This window comes from Pieris napi, chromosome 23 (assembly GCF_905475465.1).
Source record: "Pieris napi chromosome 23, ilPieNapi1.2, whole genome shotgun sequence".
Classification (NCBI taxonomy): Eukaryota; Metazoa; Arthropoda; class Insecta; order Lepidoptera; family Pieridae; genus Pieris; species Pieris napi.
The window spans coordinates 3,015,297-3,041,620 of NC_062256.1; the positions used below are offsets into that span (position 1 = coordinate 3,015,297).

At 33.3% G+C, this 26,324-nt stretch overlaps 2 protein-coding genes and 3 long non-coding RNA genes across 5 annotated transcripts in view; 2 read left to right on the forward strand and 3 right to left on the reverse strand.

Moving 5' to 3' along the window:
- Window positions 1-15,737, reverse strand: part of LOC125061183 — a 40,317-nt gene extending 24,580 nt beyond the window's left edge. Inside the window, exon 1 of the mRNA XM_047666425.1 lies at window positions 15,290-15,737. Coding sequence (XP_047522381.1) covers window positions 15,290-15,479 — 190 coding nt within the window. The 5' untranslated portion in view covers window positions 15,480-15,737. The remainder of the gene's footprint in view (window positions 1-15,289) is intronic.
- Window positions 445-1,025, forward strand: LOC125061186. Its single transcript, XR_007119001.1, has 2 exons — window positions 445-491; window positions 569-1,025. It is a non-coding gene; the product is annotated as an uncharacterized LOC125061186 (long non-coding RNA).
- Window positions 1,018-4,249, reverse strand: LOC125061185. Its single transcript, XR_007119000.1, has 2 exons — window positions 3,919-4,249; window positions 1,018-1,595 (listed from the first exon to the last, which is right to left on the reverse strand). It is a non-coding gene; the product is annotated as an uncharacterized LOC125061185 (long non-coding RNA).
- LOC125061184 lies at window positions 3,397-3,903 on the forward strand. Its single transcript, XR_007118999.1, has 2 exons — window positions 3,397-3,621; window positions 3,700-3,903. It is a non-coding gene; the product is annotated as an uncharacterized LOC125061184 (long non-coding RNA).
- Window positions 15,738-17,902: 2,165 nt separating the features above from the next.
- LOC125061506 lies at window positions 17,903-25,903 on the reverse strand. Its single transcript, XM_047666983.1, has 5 exons — window positions 25,732-25,903; window positions 24,861-24,997; window positions 20,280-20,453; window positions 18,636-19,215; window positions 17,903-18,064 (listed from the first exon to the last, which is right to left on the reverse strand). Exons 1-5 carry the CDS (start codon window positions 25,787-25,789, stop codon window positions 18,024-18,026), a joined length of 990 nt encoding a protein of 329 aa, XP_047522939.1. The 5' UTR covers window positions 25,790-25,903; the 3' UTR covers window positions 17,903-18,023.
- Window positions 25,904-26,324: the final 421 nt, after the last annotated feature.

Sequence of the window (26,324 nt, forward strand, 5' to 3'; positions counted from 1 at the left end):
CATTCTCAACTCTCCCCTGTCTTCGGCAAGCCTCTGTGTCTGGGTGATGGTGCCACCTGTAAGGGACTTTACTTGATCGGTCCAGCGAGTAGGGCCTCGAGGTCGGGTGCTCTCTAAGAATGGAGAGACTGTAACTTGAACTGACTGAAACTTCTGGCCTCTGCCAGTCACAAAAGTTTTTCTGAACTTTCAACAACAAAATGTTGAAAGACGATTTTTTACCTGTAACCGTCTTAGGGTGGGTTGCATCAACAAATTTTGACGAACACGTAACCGTTAAATATGGCGCTAACGAACGTTAGACAAAAAAAGTGTTGATTCACCATCTATGACAGCTTACGTTCGTTAAAAAGTTACGCTTACGTTAACCAGTGCTTGAACCATTGGTAATCGTCAAATTTTGGTTTGTAACTTCGTAGTTCGTACTTCCTAAACTCTGTTTTCTCTGAATTTAATATTAGAGATGGTTTGATTAATAATTATTTTGCAAGGTATGTTAATATTACGATTATTTTTGACTACAAAAAATAAATTGCAAATTTAATATTAAAGATGTCTTATATTTCAGATTATAACTTTTTTATGGCATGGGTGTATGGGTGGTATGGTGAAGGACTAACATATTCTATACTGTTTATATTGCTTATTGCATGCCTTTGGTAAAGAAATAAAATATTTGACAAAAATAATATGCCTTTACTAACTGAATTACAGCCTACAGATTTTATTAATTTAGACCAAAAGTTAACTTCATTGACAACAAACAGAAAACTAGTTTTCTCTAAATTTAATTTTATACTAATATGTGAGATACATAGTTTAATTATTATTATTTTGCAAGGTATGTTAATATTTAGATTATTTTTAACTTCAAAGAAAACAAATCTCAAATTATAATTTTAAAGCTGTCTTATTTTCAGATTATAACTATTTTATGGTATGGATGTGAAATATGGTGAAGGATTAACATAATATATTGCTATTGCATGCTTTTGGTGGAGAAATAAAATGTTTGACAAAAATAATATGCCTTTTTATTACCGAATTAAAACATTACATAGTTATGCCTGCCTATGCACATAAGAATTAATTCATCTTAAAAATCTATTTTTTTTACAGTTTTTATTATTTTTTACACTAATTTTATAACATTGATACACACAACTGTTTAATTATTTTGAAGAGCATTTTATACTAAGTTTCAAGTAATTCTGATCAAGTTATAGTAAGTTTATTTTTTATTGTAAAGGTAAATAAGTACCACTTTTCATACATTTTACATTAGAAATGGCACTTTCATACAATCTTACATCCCTTTAGTATAATTAATAGTAAGTAATTTTTTTTCTTGTAGTTTAAAAATGATTTCATCGTTCTTCCTCTTCTCATTTAGATGTTGAACACGCAACTCAAAAATTTCTTTTTCATATTTATTATCTGAAAGGGCATTAAATTCTGCATGAATCGCACTCCATGCCCTCTTATTTTGCAAATTGTTAGAACTGTCTGTCTTTTTATTAAATAAGATGTGTTTATGTTTTTCTATTAAATTTCTAAATCTGTCCTCTTCTTTTCCAAAATTTACCGAACGTTCTCTGAAAGTCAATGAGTCACGTAAATAAATACACTTCTAACTATATCTCTCAATATAATATATATACTTTGCGCATATACAATTCATGCAATATAATAATAAAATAATAGCTTTGGGTTGGGTGTTAAATACCACCTCACGTTTTTGACGATACTAATTATCTAGGAGTGTCCGGGGGACCTTCATTGGAACACCTCCAAGTGAGTTTTGCTCCGGAAACGCGTCTTAATATTTTTATAAAAAATTTAAAGTTTTGTGTAATGTATTAAAATTTGTAAACAATCCGCCATTTTCTACTTTTCTATTGGTTATAAGTGATGTGACCTTCACTTAAAAAAATCGTGTTTTTAATTTATCGATTGTTAATAATCGTTTTATTTATTTATCGATTATTTCCTCATTTTTGAAATTTAAAGTTATAGAATAATCAACATTGAAATTAACCTAATTTCGTGTTGATAGATTATAGGGTTCCGAAATTTTTTGAAATTATCGATACCTACTCGTCTGTATTTTCTAATTAGTACTTGTATTTCATTGTTTGCAACTTTCTATATTATTTAATTTTTACTAGAATAAAGTGTTTACTTTAATATCCAAAAAGTACCCAAAACCGAATCAGAGCACCCCACTATCCACGTGGTCTTGTCTGTCTTACCCCTAGAGTGTATATAAATAATCGGAGGCGCGGAGGAAGAGCAGCCCCCACCCGCTGTAACAAAGCACAGGCATTATGAAAGCTGTAGCGGCTGAGGCTGGTCGCCGAAGGCGACCAAAAAGCCGAGGTTGCGGAGGCTTGAATAAAATGCCTGTGCTTTGGTACGCAAGGGTGGAGGGGCTGCATTTCCCGTAGCGCCGGAGCTGTCCACAAAAACAAATATTATTTAGATTGGTTAGGTTAGAGTTAGTATATGAATATTTGGTCGCCGAAGGCGACCAGGACGCCGAGAAGCCGAGGCTTGAATAAACAATTACTATTTAGATCGGAGCTGTCCACAAAAAAAAATATTATTTAGATTGGTTAGGTTAGAGTTAGTATATGAATATTTGGTCGCCGAAGGCGACCAGGACGCCGAGAAGCCGTGGCTTGAATAAACAATTACTATTTAGATCGGAGCTGTCCACAAAAACAAATATTATTTAGATTGGTTAGGTTAGAGTTAGTACATGAATATTTGGTCGCCGAAGGCGACCAGGACGCCGAGAAGCCGTGGCTTGAATAAACAATTACTATTTAGATCGGAGCTGTCCACAAAAACAAATATTATTTAGATTGGTTAGGTTAGAGTTAGTATATGAATATTTGGTCGCCGAAGGCGACCAGGACGCCGAGAAGCCGTGGCTTGAATAAACAATTACTATTTAGATCGGAGCTGTCCACAAAAACAAATATTATTTAGATTGGTTAGGTTAGAGTTAGTATATGAATATTTGGTCGCCGAAGGCGACCAGGACGCCGAGAAGCCGTGGCTTGAATAAACAATTACTATTTAGATCGGAGCTGTCCACAAAAACAAATATTATTTAGATTGGTTAGGTTAGAGTTAGTATATGAATATTTGGTCGCCGAAGGCGACCAGGACGCCGAGAAGCCGAGGCTTGAATAAACAATTACTATTTAGATCGGAGCTGTCCACAAAAAAAAATATTATTTAGATTGGTTAGGTTAGAGTTAGTATATGAATATTTGGTCGCCGAAGGCGACCAGGACGCCGAGAAGCCGAGGCTTGAATAAACAATTACTATTTAGATCGGAGCTGTCCACAAAAACAAATATTATTTAGATTGGTTAGGTTAGAGTTAGTATATGAATATTTGGTCGCCGAATTTTCAATTATTTTTAATATTAAAATCGAATACAAAAATCGATTTTCACTTTAAAAAAAATCGATTATTTTTCACATCCCTATTAATTTTATAAACTTAATCGGCCATTTTGAATGTGGTTTATGCTAGACTAGCGGTAATTAGTTTTACAGTGCAAAGTTTACTTTATAAATCCGTTTCTTTTTTATTTTCACGTGAAAGTGCGTTATTTTATTTGCATTTTTTGAAACTTGGCTTTACATACATAATCAACACTGATTTCTCGCGATCATTTTCAGATTTATAGTGATGGCGTCTACAAGTTACTCGTGAAAATGATTTTGAGGACGATGGGTCCGTTGTGAATCGTGACTTGAATAGTGAGGAAGTGATCACATTTTCCGGAGCAAAACTCACTTGGAGGTGTTCCAATGAAGGTCCTCCGAGACTCCTAAATAATTAGTATCGTCAAAAAAGTGCGATGGTATTCAAAACTGTTACCATAGCTTTATACTTACTTTGGCGAAAAGATTCCCATTGTTTATATTAAAATTAAACACTTTTTAAAATTATCCTTTCGTACAAAACAATAAACATCGATGTCAAACTTGACAGAATGTATCAAATGACATTGTTTTTATCAATGTTGTTATTACTAAAAAAAATTCCCATAAAACATTTGGTCAAAATAGCGTTACGCAAACAGGCAACCCCATTAACAATGACGAACTCATTTTTTAACAATGAAGCAACGCTAACAAGTTAACAGACGTTAAAGTTCATACGTGTCTGTCAAATTTTAACGAACGTAAGTTACGATAGCAAATGGTTTGAAACAACCCACCCTTAGTATATACACGTTTGCTTCTTAAAAGGCTAATACAGAGACAAAATATATATATATATAATACTAGCAGACTCGGCCAAGCGTTGCTATGGCTAAGGATTTTGTTATATTACATAGTAGTAAACTATTCAAGAGAAACGGCAGGAGAACACCAATCCACCATGCTTTTTTGGTGGTTATGCCATGAAATTGTAGCTTATGTGAAACGTTGGTACTTTCGCCATCTGTTAGAATTGTGACTATCAAATAATAAACAAATATTTTGCAATAAAATAATTTTGCAAATTGAGATGTAAGCTTTCCTATCTTTTATGTTGGATCAAATTACACACGGTGTGCCAATTTGATCGATATCGGTTCGGTAGTTTAGGAGTCCATAGCGGACAAACAACGTGACACGTAATTGATATATATATTAAGATAAGATAAAGATATATTATGGACGAACCTATCAAATTGCACTAAAAACTCATTTCTTCTACGGCTTTTACCTTGCAGCTTAGACATTCCACAGACTACATACTTCTATAGTCTGTGACCTAAAAAGTAAAAATTAATGAACGTGGCCAGTATCAGAGATCAAAATAACCATCAATATTATCGTTGTTAGTCAGACGAGGCGAGAGGAATGTTTTATAATTAGTTAGTGGGTCAAGTTCGCGACCCGAATCACTTCCGGGTACATCTACTTAGTAAATGCTAATTCACTGATTAATGTTTGTGGTGTGGTGTGGTGATACTCTGTCAAAATTCAATAGGTTTTTCACATATGGAAGTGACAAGTCTCGTCTCCGAATAACCCTTAGCGTCTGGAGATCAGACTCCAGACTGGGCAGCATATACTAGCTGTGCTCTGCGGTTCTTCCCGCATATATTACTATGTTCTATAGACTTTACTTTTAAATTAATTTTTATCGTGGACATATTGACTTGTATTCGACTATGTATTTGCGTGTTGTGCCCACGAGAATGTAAGTGCGTGCTCCTATTTCACCATGCCTACTGCTGATAGAGGACAAATGTTTTCTTTTAGAGAAACATACAGAAAGAGAAAAATACAAAAGAGAAATAATACAATAAGCTAAATTTTGCAATACTCGTGGAAAAATATAATGAAAAAATTAAAAAAAATAGCAGCAAATAATATAATTTCAGCTCGATCGGTGCAGAACTTGTTGAGTTTTTAAAGCGTACACAAACCAACATAACATTTATATACATATATATAGATATTGCCTTATATAGATTATAGACTTGCTCTCTCTAGACACAACTCTTTCGCTACATCCATGACATTCATCTTTCTGGTTTGTTATGAGAGCTTTTAGCTTGTCCCTTCTCTATTACCTCCTGGATTTAGTCCGACAAGGCCTACGTAACCCCACGTCACTTCTCATTCATCCGTTCTACATGATCCTAAGCATTCCCTTTCGTATCCTTGTCACTAAGTCCTTTAAATGCTGGTTATAAATCGGCTAATTATCTGGAGACAGTTTTCTAACAAAAACTAGACATAGCAACAGCCATTTTTATTATCAAAACAAACCATGATGTAAATGTATAAAAACACGGCCGTATTTTTCCGCAGTCAATGACCGGACGTGGGCAAAACTAGTTGGCCGGCAGCCAAAAATTATGGAGAAAAAAATTGTTCACGCGTGTGATTTCGCTCTAATGAAAAAAACACAGCGTTACAGAACTTTCATTCATTTTAAATGAGTATATCTTAAAGGAGGATAAATTGATAAGTACAACAATTAAATAACAGGTACAGGTACTCACCCGGTCACCACATATGGAGCCCCTGCTCCATTTAGTGGGGGGGGGGATGCGTAAACGCATTTCAATCTTCGTATAAAAAACAAAAATAGCGCGTAATTTCCCTCCAAAAACACAATATTACAATTAAAAGAATAGGTATATATATATATACTAGCAGACCAGCCAAGCGTTGCTGTGGCTAAGGTTTTTGTTATATTACATAGAAGTAAATTTTTCAAGGGAAACGGTAGGATAACTTATGTGAAACGTTGGTACTTTTAACACAGCGCCATCTGTTAAAATTGTATCAAATAATAAACAAATATTTTGCAATAAAATAATATTGCGGGTATAAATTGAGATGTAAGCTATCCTATCTTTTAAGTTGGATCAAACTACACACGGTGTGCAAATTTGATTGATATCGGTTTGGTAGTTTAGGAGCCCATTGCGGACAAACAACGTGACACGTAATTTATATATATTAAGATAAGATAAACTCTGGAGCTAACTTTAAATCTTTCGCCTCTAAAATACACACTAACACATACATGTATATCTTCCTATCAGTGCCAAACCAATAAGCTGCTAAATTATAGTAAACTAATTATAGGAAACAATAATATAAGCAGTGTTGGCCTAGTGGCTTCAGCGTGGGATCTCATCCCTGAGGTCTTAGGTTTGATCCCCGGCTTGCACCAATGGACTTTCAGTGAAGGACAACATCGTGAGGAAACCGGCTTGCCTTAGACCCAAAAGTCAACAGTCAGGCACAGAAGGCTGATCACCTACTTGCCTATTATATTACCAAATGATCATGAAACATATATCTACAGAATTCTGGCCCTAAATAGGTTGTAGCGCCATTGTTTTTTTTTTAATTATAGCAAACATAATATCCAAAATTTTAACTTATATTTCTCACTTTTTAAATCAGATTTATAAGTACGAAGAATTCTGTTAGTAATAGTTATTAAGTATACAACTGTGTTTGTTTGCCTGTCTAAGGATGTACAATTGTTATGCACGTCGCGAAACCTTTTTTTAAATAAACTACAAAAAAACTGTGTATTAAGTATTAATAAATCATTCAACAGTGAAAACCCTGAATGAACGAGACAACCCTGAACACAAACGCAATGACTGAATATGATGAGGTAATTTACGAACAGAAATAATCCATGAGTAAGAGCTTCTCACGTTCGTTACGCCGAAATAGTGCTAATTTCATTACCAAGGTGTTTATTGTCTAGTTAAAGGAATAATGACCAAAATATATTTTGATGCGGGGTCCGTCCCCTCGCAGTTTATGATTTTAAATCCAATTATATATGTATGTGCATTTAATTCAGCCCGCATTACGAGTAACCTAAATTTAGGCTGTCAAGATATAATAATAATAAAAAAGGGTGCGAGTACTTATGTACGCGCGTAAGAAGTTATACTTCTTTGGCATTATTAAAAATAGTTTTTGATTGCATGCAAATAATTAATTACAATTAAATAATCAAAGACTGGAAAAGAAGTCATTATAGTCAATAAAGTTCAGTTTACATTTGAAAAATTAAATAAATAAATATTTATTATTATTCTCTTACATAAGTGTATTATAAATTCTATTATTATTCGAATGTTGTTTTTAAATTATTTCCAGCCGTAGCATCTTCCGTGGGCAACTTCATTCTGTTAATTTTGTGTCACGGTGCGCGCGCATCGTAAAATTTCACTGTCATCAATTTTTCATAACGCGCCTAAAGAAGTATAACTTCAATATTTCTTTTATTGCCAGGTACATAAACACGTATCCCAATTACGCACAAATGTAAAGTTATAAGCATTTCATATACATTTATTTTTGACGTACATTGTGTTACCTATATGATTAAATGATAACTGACTTTTGACTTTTGCCACAACGGACCTAATGAGAGTGCGGAAAACTGAGTCAACATATCCCATGCCCCTGATGTTCCTTGGGTTGCCTGGGGAGCCCCGACGGCCCATCTTAAGGGCGTGTGACGGGCTGAGGTGTTTTTAGTGGGTGGGGTTTCGCTACCACTCTGAATACCAGAGAGATTTGGTTAGTGCATTAAAAAAAAACAGCCAGTGATGTTGTGAGAACTGCATTTCAGTAATGTGGTTTCATAGTTACATGTATTGTGCAGCAATATCGAGAAGAATTACAATAATTTAAATTAAAAACAAAATTAATTGTAAGTGTTGTTAATAATTTATTTTATCATTATTAATTACTTAAGAAGTAAAATGGTGTAATGGTTGCAACTCCTTACAAACATTGTGTAAAACAAAAAACTTGGCGATTAAAAAGAGTGGCGGAGAGTTTATTGCCAGTTCTTCTCTTCCGTTCTACGCCCTTGATTTGAGAACTGGCAGTAAATGTAAAATTAGAGGCATTTAATATGTTTTTCTTTAACGTTCATAAGTATTACCTATATGAATAAATGATTTTGATTTGATTTATTATTCTGTAAAATGTTAAAAACACAACAAAACAACTTTCCTATACAAAAACGGACAAATACGGAATGTTTTTAAAATTACATCGTTCCCTTAATGATCGTTATTTAAGGCAGTTTGTAACACGTTCCTGCGATGCGTTTGCAAAGACGAAATCCAAAAAAGATCAGAGTCATTTGGTGGTGCTTTTGAAAACTATTTCCATTTGTATATAAATATACTTGGCACTGTCTTATGATACAGTATGGTATTTTAACTAAGATACAGAATTTTGCTTTAAGCAATCTGTGTTTTAAATTACGAAACCAATTATTATCATTAAATCATCTCTTCATTAAAAGCTCAAACCCGTTAAAATGCGATAGTTAAAATTATTATGGCATTAATAAATAAACAAGAAAGGAATTTCAAGCACATATTTACTACAAAAAAATACATATATTTATTTTTAAATTTAATTCCAAAGCATTCAGGCTCACCTGATGTTAAGTGATAAATACTTTAAAAGCATGGCGGAATGGTTGCAGTTCCTTAGACCAAACTAAGAGTTTTAGAGAGCGGGGCGGAGAGTTTCTTGCCAGTTCTCACCCTATCCCCTTGAGTTGGGAACTGGTGTAAATGTAAATTTACAATTAATTTCACTTCTTTTTTGACGTTTATAAGTATACTTGTTTACCTATATGAATAAAGATATTTTGAGTTTGAGTTTGCAATCAAAAAACTCTGATTTGAATGATAATGTTTCTAGTTTAATCTCAGTAAATTTATGATTTCTAGTATCGAAAATTACCACTGAAAAAATTCTAAACCCGTGTTGAACGTAAATTTATCAATAAAGCTTTTTATAAATGTGACGATTAAATGATTCTTATTCATGGGATTGATTTGCTGTAGTTCAAACAATTTGTATGACTCAAAACTTGGCGATTAAAAAGAGTGACAGAGCTTCTTGCCAGTTCTTGCCCGCTCTAAGCCCTTGACTTGCGAACTGGTAGTAAATGTAAATTTACAATTAATTTAACTTCTTTCAGACAATTCATAAGTGTACTTGTTTACCTATATGAATCAAGTTATTTTGAGTTTGAGTTACATCGAGGTGAAAAACATCACCCCGTATACTGTGAAATAATCCATTTTGTTAGTGGAAACACCTACAGCAACCTTGGCAATGCATCGTTAAGCCCGATGGAGAGCGGTGTAATTACGAGGTGATTAGCGGTCTTTGCGACCCACATGACATCATTATATAGAATAAACATATATAGTAGATATTGCCCACGCTTATTCGCGTGGAAACATAAACTTTAATACTTGTTGATTGATTAAAATTGTAATTATACTATAGTAGTAGTAATAATGTACTTTATTATACATTATATACAGGATATTTAGGTAAAGTAAAGTGCACTGGCCCCCCACAATAGGATTCCCTGTGTTGTGGGTCAGTCTCTTCTTTTTCTCCCAAAAAAAAAATGTTTTTGGATAAAATTTATTTTTTTAATTTGTGGCATTAAAAAATACATACAACCGGTAATTTTCATCCCTCTACGATCAACCCCTATTGTTTATTTGTTAATTAAAATGTTATGGGTTGAACTCTGAGGTTTATATAGAGAAAAATTCACAGAAAAACCTAAAAAGTTTTCATTCCAGAAAACCGAACGGTCTCTGGGGTATCATAGCAAAATGTTCCACGTTGGTATGTACTAAAAAGGTAGGCTAAGTAAAATCACATTAAGGAGAAACGAAGTTCGCGGGGACAGCTATTACTTATATATATATATGAACAAACTGTGTCTCGGGACATTGTTATTCAGGCGCACGAAGGCCATCTGACCAGAATTCCGGACAGTCATAGATTTTATGATGCTCTCGAGTACCAGATTTTATTTTGGAAAGGACAAGAGTTTTATGTCTAGGCCTCATATTTCTGCATCTAATTCGTGATCTTTTATTCTATTAAGCAAGTAGATCAGAATTCTGTTTTTTTTAAAAGAAAAACTGGTTTCCTTACGATGTTTGCCTTCACTGTACAAGTTAAATTTGCTCATAGACTGCGCATAAAGAAATATAGAAGGGGCATTAGAGCACGGGGATCGAATCTGCAACCTCAAGGATGATAGTCGCACGTTGAAACCAACAGTCCAAAATTGTCAACAATTATTAATAATATTTTAATTTTAGATATTTCTGTGTCTTTGTTGGTTGATTAGCTTTCTACCGGAAACGTCTTCGATTAGGGTCTAGGTAATACAAAGTCTGACTATACTCAGGGCTCAGACATATAACGTCTAACGAAACATAGTCATAGTATGTCTTCAATGACGTCAGTTAAGGAAAAATACATATGAGTGTTATGTAAAAGTAAATCGGATAATAATTATTATTAAAGATTGTTTTAACCACATGCAATACTCTACATATACTAATATTACTTTGATTATTTCACTGGTTCGAATCGATTTTGCGTTGGATAGTCGATTTGTGGAAGGAGGCGAGACAGCTGGATAAGCATTTGCCCAAAATGATGAGATATCACTGTCTATCATGACTCTAGATTCTGCTATTATTTTTATTAGTGCTAACTAGTTTGCTACGGCTCTCTTTCGATTCGTCAAGTTCCATTTAAAAAGCTATTTCTTGTTGTTTATATATATATGTCGCAGCCAACTAGCTTAATTAGCCGTTCAATTAACAGCCTAGCTTTTTAACTAAACGGCGCCGTTTAACTAGCGGCCTGAAAGATATTCAGCCGCAGCGTTTGTTACAACATTTAAGAAACTGGCTGGCTAATGCTTAGGCCATTCGTACGATAGTCATTAATTGGCAGAAATAAAAAAGATGAAACATATCACATAAAAAACATTCCTTTTAAATTGCTTGAGTCAAATTCACATCATTATTGTCACTACAATCTTCCATTGTACTTGATGTTTTTCATGAAACTTTGGAAAACACCATCAAAGTTGTGGTTTGCCGACGCCATATTAACAGCTTGCGTTTCGTTTCTGGTTTGAGAATGACAGGAAGTGGAATTAAACTTAAATTAACAGTCAATAGGCAAGGCAAGTAATGAAACGTCATCGATCCAAGTCATTTGCCTAGCTGTTTTATCAACTGGCTGAACATCTTTTAGGTCGCTAGTTAAACGGCGCCGTTAAGTTAAACGCCTAAGCTGTTAATTCAACGGCTAATTAAGCTAGTTGGCGGCGACATATATACCAATGGCACTACAACCTTTTAGGTCTGGGCCTCAGATCTCTGTATCTCTTGACTCTTCCGTGATTATTTCAAATAGGCAAAGTGATCCTTCTGTGCCTGACACACGATATTTTCCGAGATATGTGAGCAAATGTTAAATGCGCACATAGACAGTAAGTCCATTGGTGCACATCCATCGAACCTACGACCCCACGGATGAGAGTCCCACGTTGAAACCACCAGGCTAACACTGCTCATTTATCCTATACCAATGTTAAAAAATAAATATCGCAAAACTTTTTTGATTACGTTTATGAAGACAGTAAATAGAAAATTCTACAGCTTCAACTAAATTCTACTAGCTCCACGAAACAGCCGTAAAGATTCATTCATGTATCTCTTGTACATCATTGGATGGTGGGCATTAGAGGGGGTTAGGAGGGGGTTGGGAGGGGGTGGTAATGTCACAGTGCAGACTGCAAGGCGCGTTCTTCGCCAATAATACTTAAAACGGTGACTCATCTAATTTAATGTAGGTTATATTGTCTATTGAAAGCATGGGACAAAATAGTTTTTGATATATTGCATGATATGAAACGCATTTTATTTTATTTATTTTTTAAAGATCCCTGAATCTTGCCGTAAGACATTTTACTGACCTTGACTTTAGACTTGTAATTATTAAATAACCATCTAATACTAATAATATTATAAAGAGGAAAGGTTTGGTTTTTTGTTTGTTTGAAATGAATAGGCTCCGAAACTACTGGACCGATTTCAAAAATTCTTTCACCGTTGGCAAGCTACACTATTCCCGAGTGACATAGGCTATGATTCATTTTCAAAAAAATTAGGGATGCTTACTAAAACTGGAATAATATAACCCAAGGTGTAAAAAAATAAACAAAAAACTTCCTTCAATCGTGTGCGCTGCGAAAACTATTCATGATAGAACAAAATGATGTATTAAAATTTTTCAGGACACATCACTATCTATAAAAAATTTCGCGACAGCATGTCTCTGTATTTTATAGTTACGTCACAATAAGCGTCCTTTTATTATAATTTTTTTATTAAAATACCACCGCTAGAAAAGGCTCTTTATTCGTACCTAGGTATTGATCCTTATCAAAATAATTACCAACGTTTCACATAAGCTACAATTTAATGGCATAACCACCAAAAAAGCATGGTGGATTGGTGTTCTCCTGCCTTTTCTCTTGAATAGTTTACTACTATGTAATATAACAAAAATCTTAGCCACAGCAACGCTTGGCCGAGTCTACTAGTTAGTGATAATTTAAAAGGCGACTTCACGTGCCAAACAAACCAACCTACCGTACGGAACATTGGCTTTTAGCGAAATTTAATATGACCAAAACTTATCTATATAAAATTTTGAGAATGCTTTAAAAAATATCCCGCCTAGCAACAAATCGGCTATTTATACACGATACCTGAGAATTTTACAAATACTATTATAGTTATCATTTCAAAATCATCAAAACACTAGTCTAAGTGGAAAAATAGTAGATCGTGCGATAAATCGTTTTGATATCATAGACAAAAAAAGTGATAACTTTTTGTTTTTATTAGTGTGAAGTTTCACGTTGCAAGCGTAATTCAATCTTTGAATAAAATGATGTCCCACTTTTATGTAATTACAAGTAATTTGTAATAATAAAATTTGTGATAATACAAGTAAACGCGTACTTTTCCAACTTTAGACCCAAATTTATTCTATCTAATCTATATACAAAATTCTCGAGTCACAATGTTCGTTCCCATACTCCTCCGAAACGGCTCGACCGATTCTTATGAAATTTCTTATGCATATTCAATCTGAGAATCGGACAGCATCTATTTTTCCTCCCCCTAAATGTTAAGGGTGAAAAACCCTTAAACTTTTATTTTTATTTTCTAGACAAAACTTTATTTATTTTTCTATGATACATACAACTCTGAATTGACACCCCTCTACGATTAACCCTTATTTTTTATTATAGTAGATAGTTATTTTTATTGAACTAAAAAATTTTTTCTTAGAATGATATTTGCCAGGTCAGCTAGTAATTTATAGTTAAACATGTCTGTGGGTTTAGCTATCACAAGCAGACTCAGATGAGGATGATTCTCACAGAACAATATTTATTTAAGTATGATGATCTCTTGTTCACCACAGCTATTGTATAGCACTTGTAATGTTGATATATACATTTCAATATTTTAATGGCATGGCAGGAAACACTTGCCTACAATCAATATTCATATCTATATTATCAATTACCGTGTTGAGGTGTTGAGACCTCTAATAGTAAATAATTAATATCTGGCTGACTGCACTATGCATCTTTCTCATACCTGAATAGGATATGGCACTGATTATCAGGCCTGGTCACATGTTGCAAATCCATTCAAACTTATGTTAGAAGTTTCTCATCTGAATCTACAGGTGACACTTGGCATACATCCAGGTGTTCAAGGTGAATGAATAGGCCTCTTATTATACAAATAACTATTATTATAATGTAAAATAAAACTTAAACCGAATAAATCATCATTTTTTATGTGTTTTTATGGGGGGCAATTAAATTAGCACACGGGTCATTTAAGACTTATAGTTATCTAGAGACTTGCAAGTACAGTTATGGCAGTGGCACTCTCTTCTCCGGAAGGTCCTGAAGTTGTAATAGTGTTCTAATATTTAATTTAAAGCTGATTTTTATTAATTTTAATTAGATTTTTGCTAATTTTGTTTAGTATATTGACTATATCATTAAGATTTAGCCTTTATTCCAGAGAACCTGTTCTAGAAAAAATGGTGCAGTGACAAAATTTTTATGTAGTTATTTAGCTAAAAACCTCTTTAAAATAAAACCTTTATTAGTAATCATTGCCTGTATAATTTCTTATGAAGTGATTCTTCATACCATAATTCCACTCAGACATACTCTTTAGTTTGTTAAGTACTTTTGTAATTGAATACAAAGTACAATGAATTTAAATTTGTACATAAATCGCAAAAAAAGGACACAAAATAGACAGATTAATTAAAACATGCATGTAAATACTTATAATTATTGTTGCACAATTTTTTAACTGGCTCTCAATATAGTGATTTTATTATCTTAAAAACAGGAAGGTATCATCAAAAATTTCTAAGGTGGGTCTTTAACATATTATCCAGTTATTACACAGAGATCAACAGAATGACAATGAATGCATGTTTTCTTTTACAGTTAATAAAGAAATTGAGTAGTAAGTATGTCAATGCTGTAGTAGTTTTGTCATAGAATAATATTTCCTGAACACTAGAGAAAAATTAATTTAATTCTTCTCATTGACTGCCAAACACTTTTGAAAAGCAGAAAAAACCATGATGCTTACAGAGATACAGTATTTTCTTTTGTCTTGAACATTAAAAAGCCTTAAAACATGGGTTATACAATTCTTTGTTTCATCCTTTATATTATTTACGTTTACTAATATGTCTCACGTACGCTTTAATTGTTCTAAATTGATTGTGGTAATTACTTTGAGCTGAACAATATGAGAAATCTTATAAGTTTTGACAAACTGCCAATAATAAATAAATAACTTACCATCATGCCAAGGGTTGGCTGGTTCGAAGTATTGAGTGACTAGCTCCTCATCATGAGGGAAAGATACCTTCCTCTTAGGTTTTTCTTCTTTTTTCTCACAGACTTCATCGTGAACAACAATAGAATTTTCTTCATTTTTTACAGTCGTTTCACATACACCCGGACATGTAATTTGATCACTAGTAGACATATCTCTTGCTAATCATTCGGTCACATATCATTTGCGATATCATTAGAATAAAATAGCACAAAAATCACATAAAATAACACTAATATTGACAAAACTCGCATAGATTATTAACCAAACATCCACTCGAGAGGTATTATATTCGATCTCACTGCACATTCCGTGTTTTACAGGCGTTTCGGCGAATTTTAACAATTTTCAATTCTCGTTCAAAATCAAAACATTTTGCACCTTTCATAAATCGTTTACCGCCATATTGGATAAGCGGGACAAAAGGAATATTCATGTTTTTGAAGTCTAGGGGGCGCCGTATGTGATGAAATGTAGCCACTATTAAAATAAAAACGATAAACCAAATTGATTTAAATTTTAATTTCACTTATTTCATTAATAATACAATTGCGTACAATCAATTAATTTTTGATTAAATTAACTTGTTTAATTGTTTTATCTGTATCTTAATTAGATGCAATTATCTCATACAAAGTTACGCTACTTCACAATAGATGGCACTGATTCGCAAAGGACCCCTTAGAAATAACTACAAATAGGTGGCGCTTTTATAAAAATATTAAGTAGTTTAATGAATCATACTAGATGACACTATAAAAAAGTTTCCATTCAACATTTATTTTGGTTTATTTTTTCGCCTTACGCGTCGTGCAAAAGTTAAATTTAAAACATATTAATTTCACAGTAATACTAATGAAAATTAAATATTAAAATATGTATCTTCAAAATTTGTAATAAGATTTAAAAGTCTCATTGGTAACTAAATGTATTTATTTCAAACTCAACATCACATCATACAGACAAGGTTATAAAAATATTTTGTAAATTTCACTTACAACTACAGTAAATATATTTTAAACAGTTTAATGGTAAATACATACATTATGTTTCTTTTTCAAAGTAAAAGACACAACTTTTAATAGAGACAATAAAATATTGTTCGTACTATTTCCTCCATATACACTTTCATAACATAGAAAATAACACTAGAAAATAATATCTTTGACTTATTTGTATGAATTGAAATTTAATTACATGACACAACTAAAATGAGGACTTAAAAAATATTGGTTGTTTGTAAAGTAGGTTTACGATCGAGATGTTTACGTGATAACGTCTTATTGGTGATATAAGTTTTTGGGAAGTAAGGAATTAATGAAGATAACAATTTTTTCAAATTTTAAATTACATCTATCGTTTTATTCACACTTTTGATGATAAATTTCGGGTGTAAAATGACAAGTTTACTTATTCGACTATGATATACATTTTTCTTCATACATTCACGGAATGACTGGCAGCGCTCGAGATGAGACGGGAGATCGGTCCGTCTCTCTCTCGTTATACCTGCGATCGCGCTCGTGAGGTTTTGGTGTGACACAAGTTTCTGAACATGTCACCCGACTAAAACGATTTTAAAGACGTTATCACGTCAAAAAATAGGATTATAAACACTTAAATGATGCATCGAATTTGATTATTAATTATAATTATAATTTTAAAAGGCAAAGTTTGTAATAAATATAAGCAATATTAAATTTCATGAACCCCTCATATTAAAAGTTGTTTATGTTACCTTATACCAAAAATTGCATGAATGCTTTTTTAAATTATATTGCAGACCAGCCACATAATGTAGACCTATACAAAATTTACATAAAAAATTATACACATTCTAGAACTATTTAAATGGCTGCATTTGGTTACAAAAAGTAAAAAAAAGGGTAGATATAATGAGTTAACATTCTATATTATAATATTTGAGTTTTGTTACATTATGTAGTCTTTTCACCTCATTTAAAAAATTATAACTGAAGTTTTGATAAACACCCAATTTTATTTATTAACTCATACAGAAATGATAATTCAAAGTGGCAACATTAGTAAGTAAAAAATTGTCTAAATGACTTGTATCCATGTATGTAATACATTTTTAAAAATCGAACAAAAGTCCATTCAAACAATTTTTTTCAATATTCATTTATGTTGTCTTTGGTACGTCCAGTGTAACATGAAACATTCAAGTGCCACTGACATTTCTATACAAAATTTAAAACAGTTTTACTGTTATGCTTTCTGACATATACCTTACACCATACAGTTTATAACTTTGTTATATTATACATATATTTTAATGTAAAACTTGTATGTCACGGGCTGTTAAGAGTATATAATATATATAATTAGGATAATGGCCATCCATTACATATTATTTTTGTACAAAACATGAAAAAATATCCTATATTAAATTCGTTTTTATAAATTTTTGGTCAATGTGCAAAAAGTCAGGTCTTAAGATAAACAAGATTTTTAGCCAATCTGTAGATTTAAACAATTCTGAAATTTAACCTGATTGGTTTACATATATTCATCTTATGTTCTAATCGGGGGAAAATAAATTGCTGTTTAAAAAAAATGAAGGTGTTTAAACACTAATTATCCCAATGATTGAGATTGGATAAATTTGCTTGTATATAAGATTGACTTACATTGGCACATAATGTATACTATATAAAAAAAAATGTGATGTATTTGTCACTGTGGCTCCTTTTTGATTTTCAAATCTAGAACACCATCTGAAATAAAACAGCATTTTAATATAATATTTTCATAAATAGATACATTTTGATTTATGAAGATACGAATTCACCCGCACACATTTCCATACAAACCAATAAATTATTAGTAAATTGTCTTTTTTTAGTACACAATGCTTTGAATACATTTTGTATGAATGTTGCTAAGTTGCAACATATCATTGATATACAGAAGAAACAGAGTCGGGGATAGTACACATCCTTGTGGGACCCCAGCGTTCACGGGTTTAAGGTCGGAACATGCTCCGTCGATGACGACCTTTATGCTCCGATCGGCCAGAAAGCTGGAGATCCAGCCGCTTAATTTCTCGAGAAACCCGTAGGCTTCCAGCCTCGGGAGCAGTGCTCTGTGCCACACCCGATCGAACGCTTTCGCTATGTCCAAACTAGCGCCTCTACTCATAAACTCTGCCCATCATGTATACCGTGTGCAAGTTATACAAGAAGCTCACCAGCTGAACGACAACGACGAAAGCCGTACTGATAATCGCTAATCAGCTGGTGGCCTCCATTATTTTGGAGAACAAAGAGGTTATAGCAATTAACTTACCATTATCCGGCTCACTAAACGTGTAAGCGATGCGTCTTGGTGCCGTTTGCTTCCGACCATGGCTCTTTTTCTTTGATAAATTGAGAACACCATCCAAAAACACTGTTTTCGCACAAACTTTTTTAATTTCATCCTCGATGTAATCATTTTCTTTATATTTCCATTCTTGCTTTTCTATTACATCTGTCTCCATTTCAATTTTGTAATCAAATTTGTAATTTCGTTCATCCATTGGTCTATCCATTATGTTGACTTCAGATTTGTAATCAATATCTTTCTTTTTATAACTGTCTTTGTAATTCTCATTTGCTCGTATACAACCAATTTGTTTATCAATTTTACTATTAACATCTGATATGTAATCATTGGCCTTTATTTTGTAAACATTCTCACTTATGTAATCGGTTTTGGCATCCTTTTCTTTGTAAATGTGGTTGACACTCTGTTGAACTAATTTGTCTATGCGACATTCAAAAATTTGTGCCTTGAGACTTGGATAATTGTCTGATTTGGGAGATTCAATTACGATTTCTGGGTCTAAGTCTGGAACCTTTGCGGTGTCGTCACGTTCTTCTAGGACCTGTAATGTTATAACAAACAATTTAATGTTATTAGCTACTGCTAAATATATCTTAATATATATAAATCACGTGTCACGTTGTTTGTCCGCGATGGACTCCTAAACTACTTATCCGATTTTAAATTAAATTTGCACACCGTGTGCAGTTTGATCAAACTTAAAAGACAGGATAGCTTACATCTTAATTTATAGCCGCAATATTATTTTATTGCAAATTATCTGTTGATTATTTGACAGTCACAATTCTAACAGATGGCGCTGTGTTGAAAGTACCAACGTTTCACATAAGCAACTATTTAATGGCATAACCACCAAAGAAGCATGGTCTTCCCCATGACTCTTACTGTTTCCCTTGGATCGTTTACTACTATGTAATGTAACAAAAACCTTAGCCACAGCAACGCTTGGCCGAGTCTACTAGTAATTATATATAAAAAATAATTGCTGTTCGTTTGTTTCGCTAAAACTCGAGAATGGCTGGACCGATTTGGCTAATTATGATCTTGAAACATTTGTGGAAGTCCAGGGATGGTTTAAACGGTGAGAAACATAAAAAATAAGTAAAGGAAAATACTAAAAACTACAATTTTATTCTGCAATACAAACTGTCCCTAGCTGTGACATCTGTTGTTACTGTCACTTGGTTGTCAAATAATTATAAGGTGCGTTCCGAAATTTGTCTGTCTCATAGCTGTAGTATGACCAATCTCTTTCGCCCTATTTGAAAAAGTTTTATTACTAACAGTTCAATTCCAATAAAAAATGCCGACGACGACTTAGATCGTCGAAGTCAATCAGAAGTGCGACGGGCTACTACGTGCACGCACTGACTACCAGCGTTAACATTCGTATTGATATGGCTAAATTACATTACCTAGTGAACGTAGTACGTAGTTCGGGCACACTAAACAAAACAGCAAAAACTTGTGCAGGTATAAAGAGTCACTAGATGGTCACGAAACGATTAACTATACTTGGGTACAGAAAAACGTTACGGCGCGTTACATGGGGGGGGGGTCCAATAATCTCCAAAAATTGCGTGACGTAATACATATAACTATTACCTCTAATATATGTGTCCTTAAAGCCCCATATCGCGTCCGCAATACCGTCCTTGTAGCGAGTAGCATCCGCCTTTCAGACAACGCGTCATCACGACATGCCCTCACAGCACGTAACTCGCGTGTTAAACGTCGTAGATTCTCCATACTGCGCCTGCGACTGTTTTGTGATGCTAACTGTAAAATTAAGATCAAAAGTTATATTCGTTGGAAAACCAAACCATTTCTCTTTATAATGGACCATTCAAGTATAACATAACGAATTTTTGAAGTTATACTTCTTTAGGCGCGTTATGAAAAATTGATGAGAGTGAAATTTTACGATGCGCGCGCACCGTGACACAAAATTAACAGAATGAAGTTGCCCACGGAAGATGCTACGGCATTGGACATAATTTAAAAACAACATTCGAATAATAATACAATTTATGTTACACTTAATGTAAGAGAATAATAATAAATATTTATTTATTTAATTTTTCAAATGTAAACTGAACTTTATTGACTATAATGACTCCTTTTCCAGTCTTTGATTATTTAATTGTAATTTAATTATTGCATGCAATCAAAAACTATTTTTAATAATGCCAAAGAAGTATAACTTCTTACGCGCGTACGTAAGTACACGCACCCTTTTTTTTAAAATTTCGGATTGGATGGATATTTATTCCCTCGCTGTGCCAATCTGTAGCTACTGGAAACATCTCAATTCTTAGATTTGTACGAACCCCTATGTCAATAATGATATAACCAATAATACTTTAAATTAATTTGAATTTAAAATTTGTACGGTAAAGGCAAATTTCTTCAAAGATCTGTCTGTGAAAGTACAACAATACTGATAACTACTTAGGGAGCTTATTGACCCCGTCCCCCCCATGTAACGCGCCGTAACGTTTTTCTGTACCGAATAGTAAAACGTTTCGTGACCACCCAGTGACTCTTTATACCTAAAAGTTACTATAATGTGGTGTAAAGTACTGGAAAGTCGAAAATAATATTAAAAATAACGCGTAATTTAATTCCCGCCCCGCATCGTATCGTTTTACAAAAGGACCCCCCCCCCCTTCCCAAAATTCGTTACGTTACTTGAACGCTCCCTAAGGGCAGAATGGAAGAGTCTGGAGGAGGCCTTTGTCGGGATCGGCAAACGGACAAAAATTTGTTTTTAATTATGTGTAAGAAAAAGGCAATTTTTATTTACGCAAGCTAAACAGGACTAACACTACTCAAGTGGAAACAAGTCTTTCTACAAAATAATGGCAATAGTATTAAAAGCATAACTTGGCTTTCATTAAGACATATTATGTAACCATGTCATTTGACACTTCGGTTTGCCACAGACATTTATATTTCTGAGAACATTCCCTGCTCATATTCTCTAGAGTATGTTGTATCAAAGACAATTAATATTAATAGACAAATCATTGCTAAGGGATAGCCGTTACTCTCGTGGTAAGGGAGCGTTCAAGTATTACGTAACGCGTTTTGGGAGGGGGGGGTGGTCCTTTTGTAAAACGTTACGATGCGGGGCGGGGATTGAATTACGCGTTATTGTTAATATAATAATATTCGACTTACACCACATAATAGTAACTACAGAGACATAAGGTGGTCACGAAACGTTTTACTATACTTGAGTACAGTTCTGTACTAGGGTACTGAAAAACGTTACGAGAGATACATGGGGGGGGGGGGGGGGGCGGTCAATCTCTAAAAATTGCGTTACGTAATACTTGAACGCTCCCTGATTACAAACAAAAAAAACCGCCGCGAGATTTCGCTTAAAATCTTTCCTACGGTCTGATGCCTAGGCAAGTTTGCCAATCTTTGAATAGCGACAACAACATGCAAGTGCGCCAACGCCCCAAATGTAAAAGATGCGACACTTAAAGATTTATTGAATTATTCAAAAGCAAAAGAGACCCAAACAATGACGTAGGATATTGCAATTGTTACGGTACTTACGTACAGTAGAACCTCGTTAAGTCGAACCTCGATAAGTCAAAAACCTCCAAATCTCGAAAAAATTTTTTGTTCCCTTCCCTTAAAACACCAAAACCTCCATTACTTGAAATCTTGACCCTCTGTTAATCGAAAAAATCACCGAGTCCCTCCAAGCCATTTTGGTACATATTTTCACTCTATAACTCGAAATATTAAATTTGACCTCTTTATCTCGAACATAGGAACGTTTTATTTTACAACCTTTACAACTTGATCATTTGGAATTTATTATCTCTATTGTTTGAACAAAAATAAGTTACCGACTTTAAGAACTTGCCGACAATGTGAGTACACTATTGTTTTTTAGAAAACATTTTAGGAGTATACAATAATAAATTTATGACTCATGGAAACACGTGTTTGCTTGCTTTGTGTCAGGTGTTCAATTTTGATTCCCTTTGAAATTTAGCTAAGCCAGTCATTTGTTTTCGACATAAATACTGTCAGAAGTAGTTTGGTTCTACTGCAATACACATCAATTAGTACAACAGTTCTCGTACTCAAAATGTATAAGAATAAACCTCAAACTCCTTATGTCGAATCAAAATCCGCCTAAGTCGAAATCCTCCATAAGTTGAAAACTCTATAACTCGAATTTTTTGGCGTCTCCCTTGATGTTCGACTTATAGAGGTTCTACTGTATATACACTGGTCAATATTAACTTTCATAAAATGGGAATACTATTATCTTTATTATATCACAATTATAACTAATATTATTACATTACTATGTATTCTTTTAGATCTTGAAATAATAATATTATTAGTGAGTAAATTGATAGTGTATATTATTGGAATGCGAGGAAAACTTGATTTGGACAAAAAAAATTAAATTCGTTAAAAAATATAGTTTTCTGTGTTTAAGCTATTCTTATTTATTTCTTTAAGTTTTTATTAGAGCGGACCGCATGTCGCCGCACAGCGATCTGCAGTTTCCATACTAAATTCATATTCGCAATACACGGACCGCTCGAGCAGTTCCTGATCAAACCTCATATTGCAGTCGGTCTTGACTGCAACATGCGGTCCGTCTATGGCCCGCTTTAGACTCTCATGGTGGCTGTACACACTCGGCGAGAGCTTCTCGCCGGGAGTCTCGACCGAGAGGACCGAGAGAAGAGCGAAGCCTGTACACACTCGTTACGTTAATTGTATTTAAAACACCGTTAATAATGGACGTGGCAACCGCCGCTGCTGTTTGTCTTTGTGCAATGAGTTATTATAATTTTCTTCACGTTAACCATTTAAAAAAATACGAAGCCATGGCGAAGAAGAAGATGGTCACTATGCACCGCAACAGAAATTGGTAATTAGGATCATAAAGTTTTAATATTATCCAAAATTTAATGATTGAACGAGTGTGTACTGCCCTGCGATTCTGTAACTCACTTTTTGAACTCACACTGCGGTTTTCGCATCGGTGGTCGCTCTGAAATCAGTCGTGAAGCAGACATTTTATGATTTGGCATTCTATTAAACAATAAACTACAAGCTCCCACCTTTTCGAAAAGTGAGTTACAGAATCGCAGGGCAGGTCGCTCTCGTTTTACTCGCGAGACCCTTTGACTCGTGCGCAAAAAACCGACAGGCGACCGAGAGAGGCGAGACCAACTGCGAGGAAGCGAGACGAGACGAGAGCTCTACTGTACACTCTCGCACTCGGCCTGTCTCGGGGTGTCTCGACGAGTGTGTCCAGCCACCATCACAGTTTACGCACAAACTAAAATATGTCGTAATTATTAAATTTAGCGTATTAAGCGCAAGATTATTATACATTGTCTAACCACAGTATTATAACATACAGCGCTAGATCGAATTAAGATACATTTTTAGGGGGCCGAACAGACGCCATGATACCTAAATGTTTTATTTAAATAGTTTATAAAAATTACCAGCATACTATTCATTAACTAAACATAAATAATATGTATAAACAAATCACATCAAGCCTCAACTATGGTTATACCCACCTCATCTTGCGCTTCCCTCTGATTCAAGAATTTGTCTATAAATTTACAAACCAGCACCATCTAGTAGTAAATAGCATGTGATATTGATTATGACTAAACACTACAAATGCTGCTTTGGTGTAAATAAATTTTAATCTATAAATTTTTAATATGTATTATATTAAAAATTTCATGATTTGGATCCGAAATTTAATAATTATAAAATCTCTATAAATCTTTAATAATTATAAAAACACTCAATTGTTTATGCAAAGAAGTAAAATAAGTTTAAGCAAAACTTCGCAATAATTAGAACTTGAACTTAAACACCATCACACTATAGGCAGCATTATCGGAATATTTATTTTATATGAACATTGCCGGACTATTAGTTTAATTGTCTCTGGTTGTATTTAGTTAAATCTTGTTTTTTATTGATTTGGATATATCACACGATGCTCAAAATTTATTGTTACTTTAGATGGAAATTGAAACATTAAAAAAATATATTTTTTCTTTTTTATTCAAAAATAAGGTTAAAGAAATATACAGAAAAGCAACAGCGTAGAAATTTTTCACATTATATTATGTTTAAGATTTATAGAATATAGAGAAAATATTGGCATACCCGGTTCCTTATCCGCCGTCTCAATCCCTTAAGAAACATTAGATCATCATCCTTAAGGTTAAGTGATTGCACTTTCTCTGTATATTTGCATGTTGGGAGTCCAGCTACTTCCTCCACTGTCATACTAATACCTCGAGCTGCAATTTATATAAATTATTATGTATCCAAAAGTCCTCAAAGGTTCGGAATCATTAAATACTTTATAGAAAACTTTACTACATAAGCATATCACAAGGCTTCTGCCTAATACTTAAGTTAAAATATGAAATACAATCTTTATATAACAAATGGAGGTATAATGGGTAAAAATACTTTTGTTATATAATGGAATTTCTGTTAAAAGGGAAATATTAAGAAAGATGATGCCCAAATAATCTTATGTAAGATGAACTTATTCTATATATTATATGCCTTCATTTTTCAAAAGCTACAATCAATTTAGATGCTAAATAAAATAAAACACTCCTTTACTAAGTCTTTATAAATAAAATATCAACTTACAAGAATGTCCACTTCACAACACACTCAGATTTTCTATTTTAACTTTAAAAAAATTGTCTTAATAAATATTTATATCTTTATGAAATTAAAAGATTACTCATAGATCTTCCAAGACATTGAATTATGACACAATCCAAAAAATCTTTTGAAAATATTATATGTTCAAAATACAAATATTTACTTGACATCCACAGAAATTGCAAATCAGTACCTGAATCTAATTTATAAACAAGCTAAATAGAAATTACGTAAATTACATACTGAAATGAATAATACATCAAATTAAAACTAAAGCGAATACTTTTTGCGTCACAACCTGTTGCTTCTAAGAACTTAGTTTCAAATTACATTTTTCATATAGACCTCTTACCATCTAGTATTTCTTGATCATGTTGATATGAGGACGCGTTTTTCGAGTTATCATCCATTCTTCATATTTGTCAGGACAAATAAAGATATTTAAAATTAAAATTAATAACATAAAAGTTAAAACAAAACTAGGTAATAGCTTCAAACCTAGGTTAAGTATTACACAATTGTCAAAGTCAAATATCAAAACAAACCACAGCTCATTAAAATTTTGAAACATATACATAGTATATTATTGGGTCGGTATAAGTTATTTTGTAGAACAGATTTTTGAAGTCATACTTCTTTAGGCGCGTTATGAAAAATTAATGAGAATGAAATTTTACGATGCGCGCGCACCGTTACCCAAAATTAACAGAATGAAGTTGCCCACGGAAGATGCTACGGCATTGGACATAATTTAAAAACAACATTCGAATAATAATAGAATTTATGTTACACTTAATGTAAGAGAATAATAATAAATATTTATTTAGTTATTTTTCAAATGTAAACTGAACCTTATTGACTATAATGACTCCTTTTCCAGTCTTTGATTATTTAATTGTAATTAATTATTTGCATGCAATCAAAAACTATTTTTAATAATGCCAC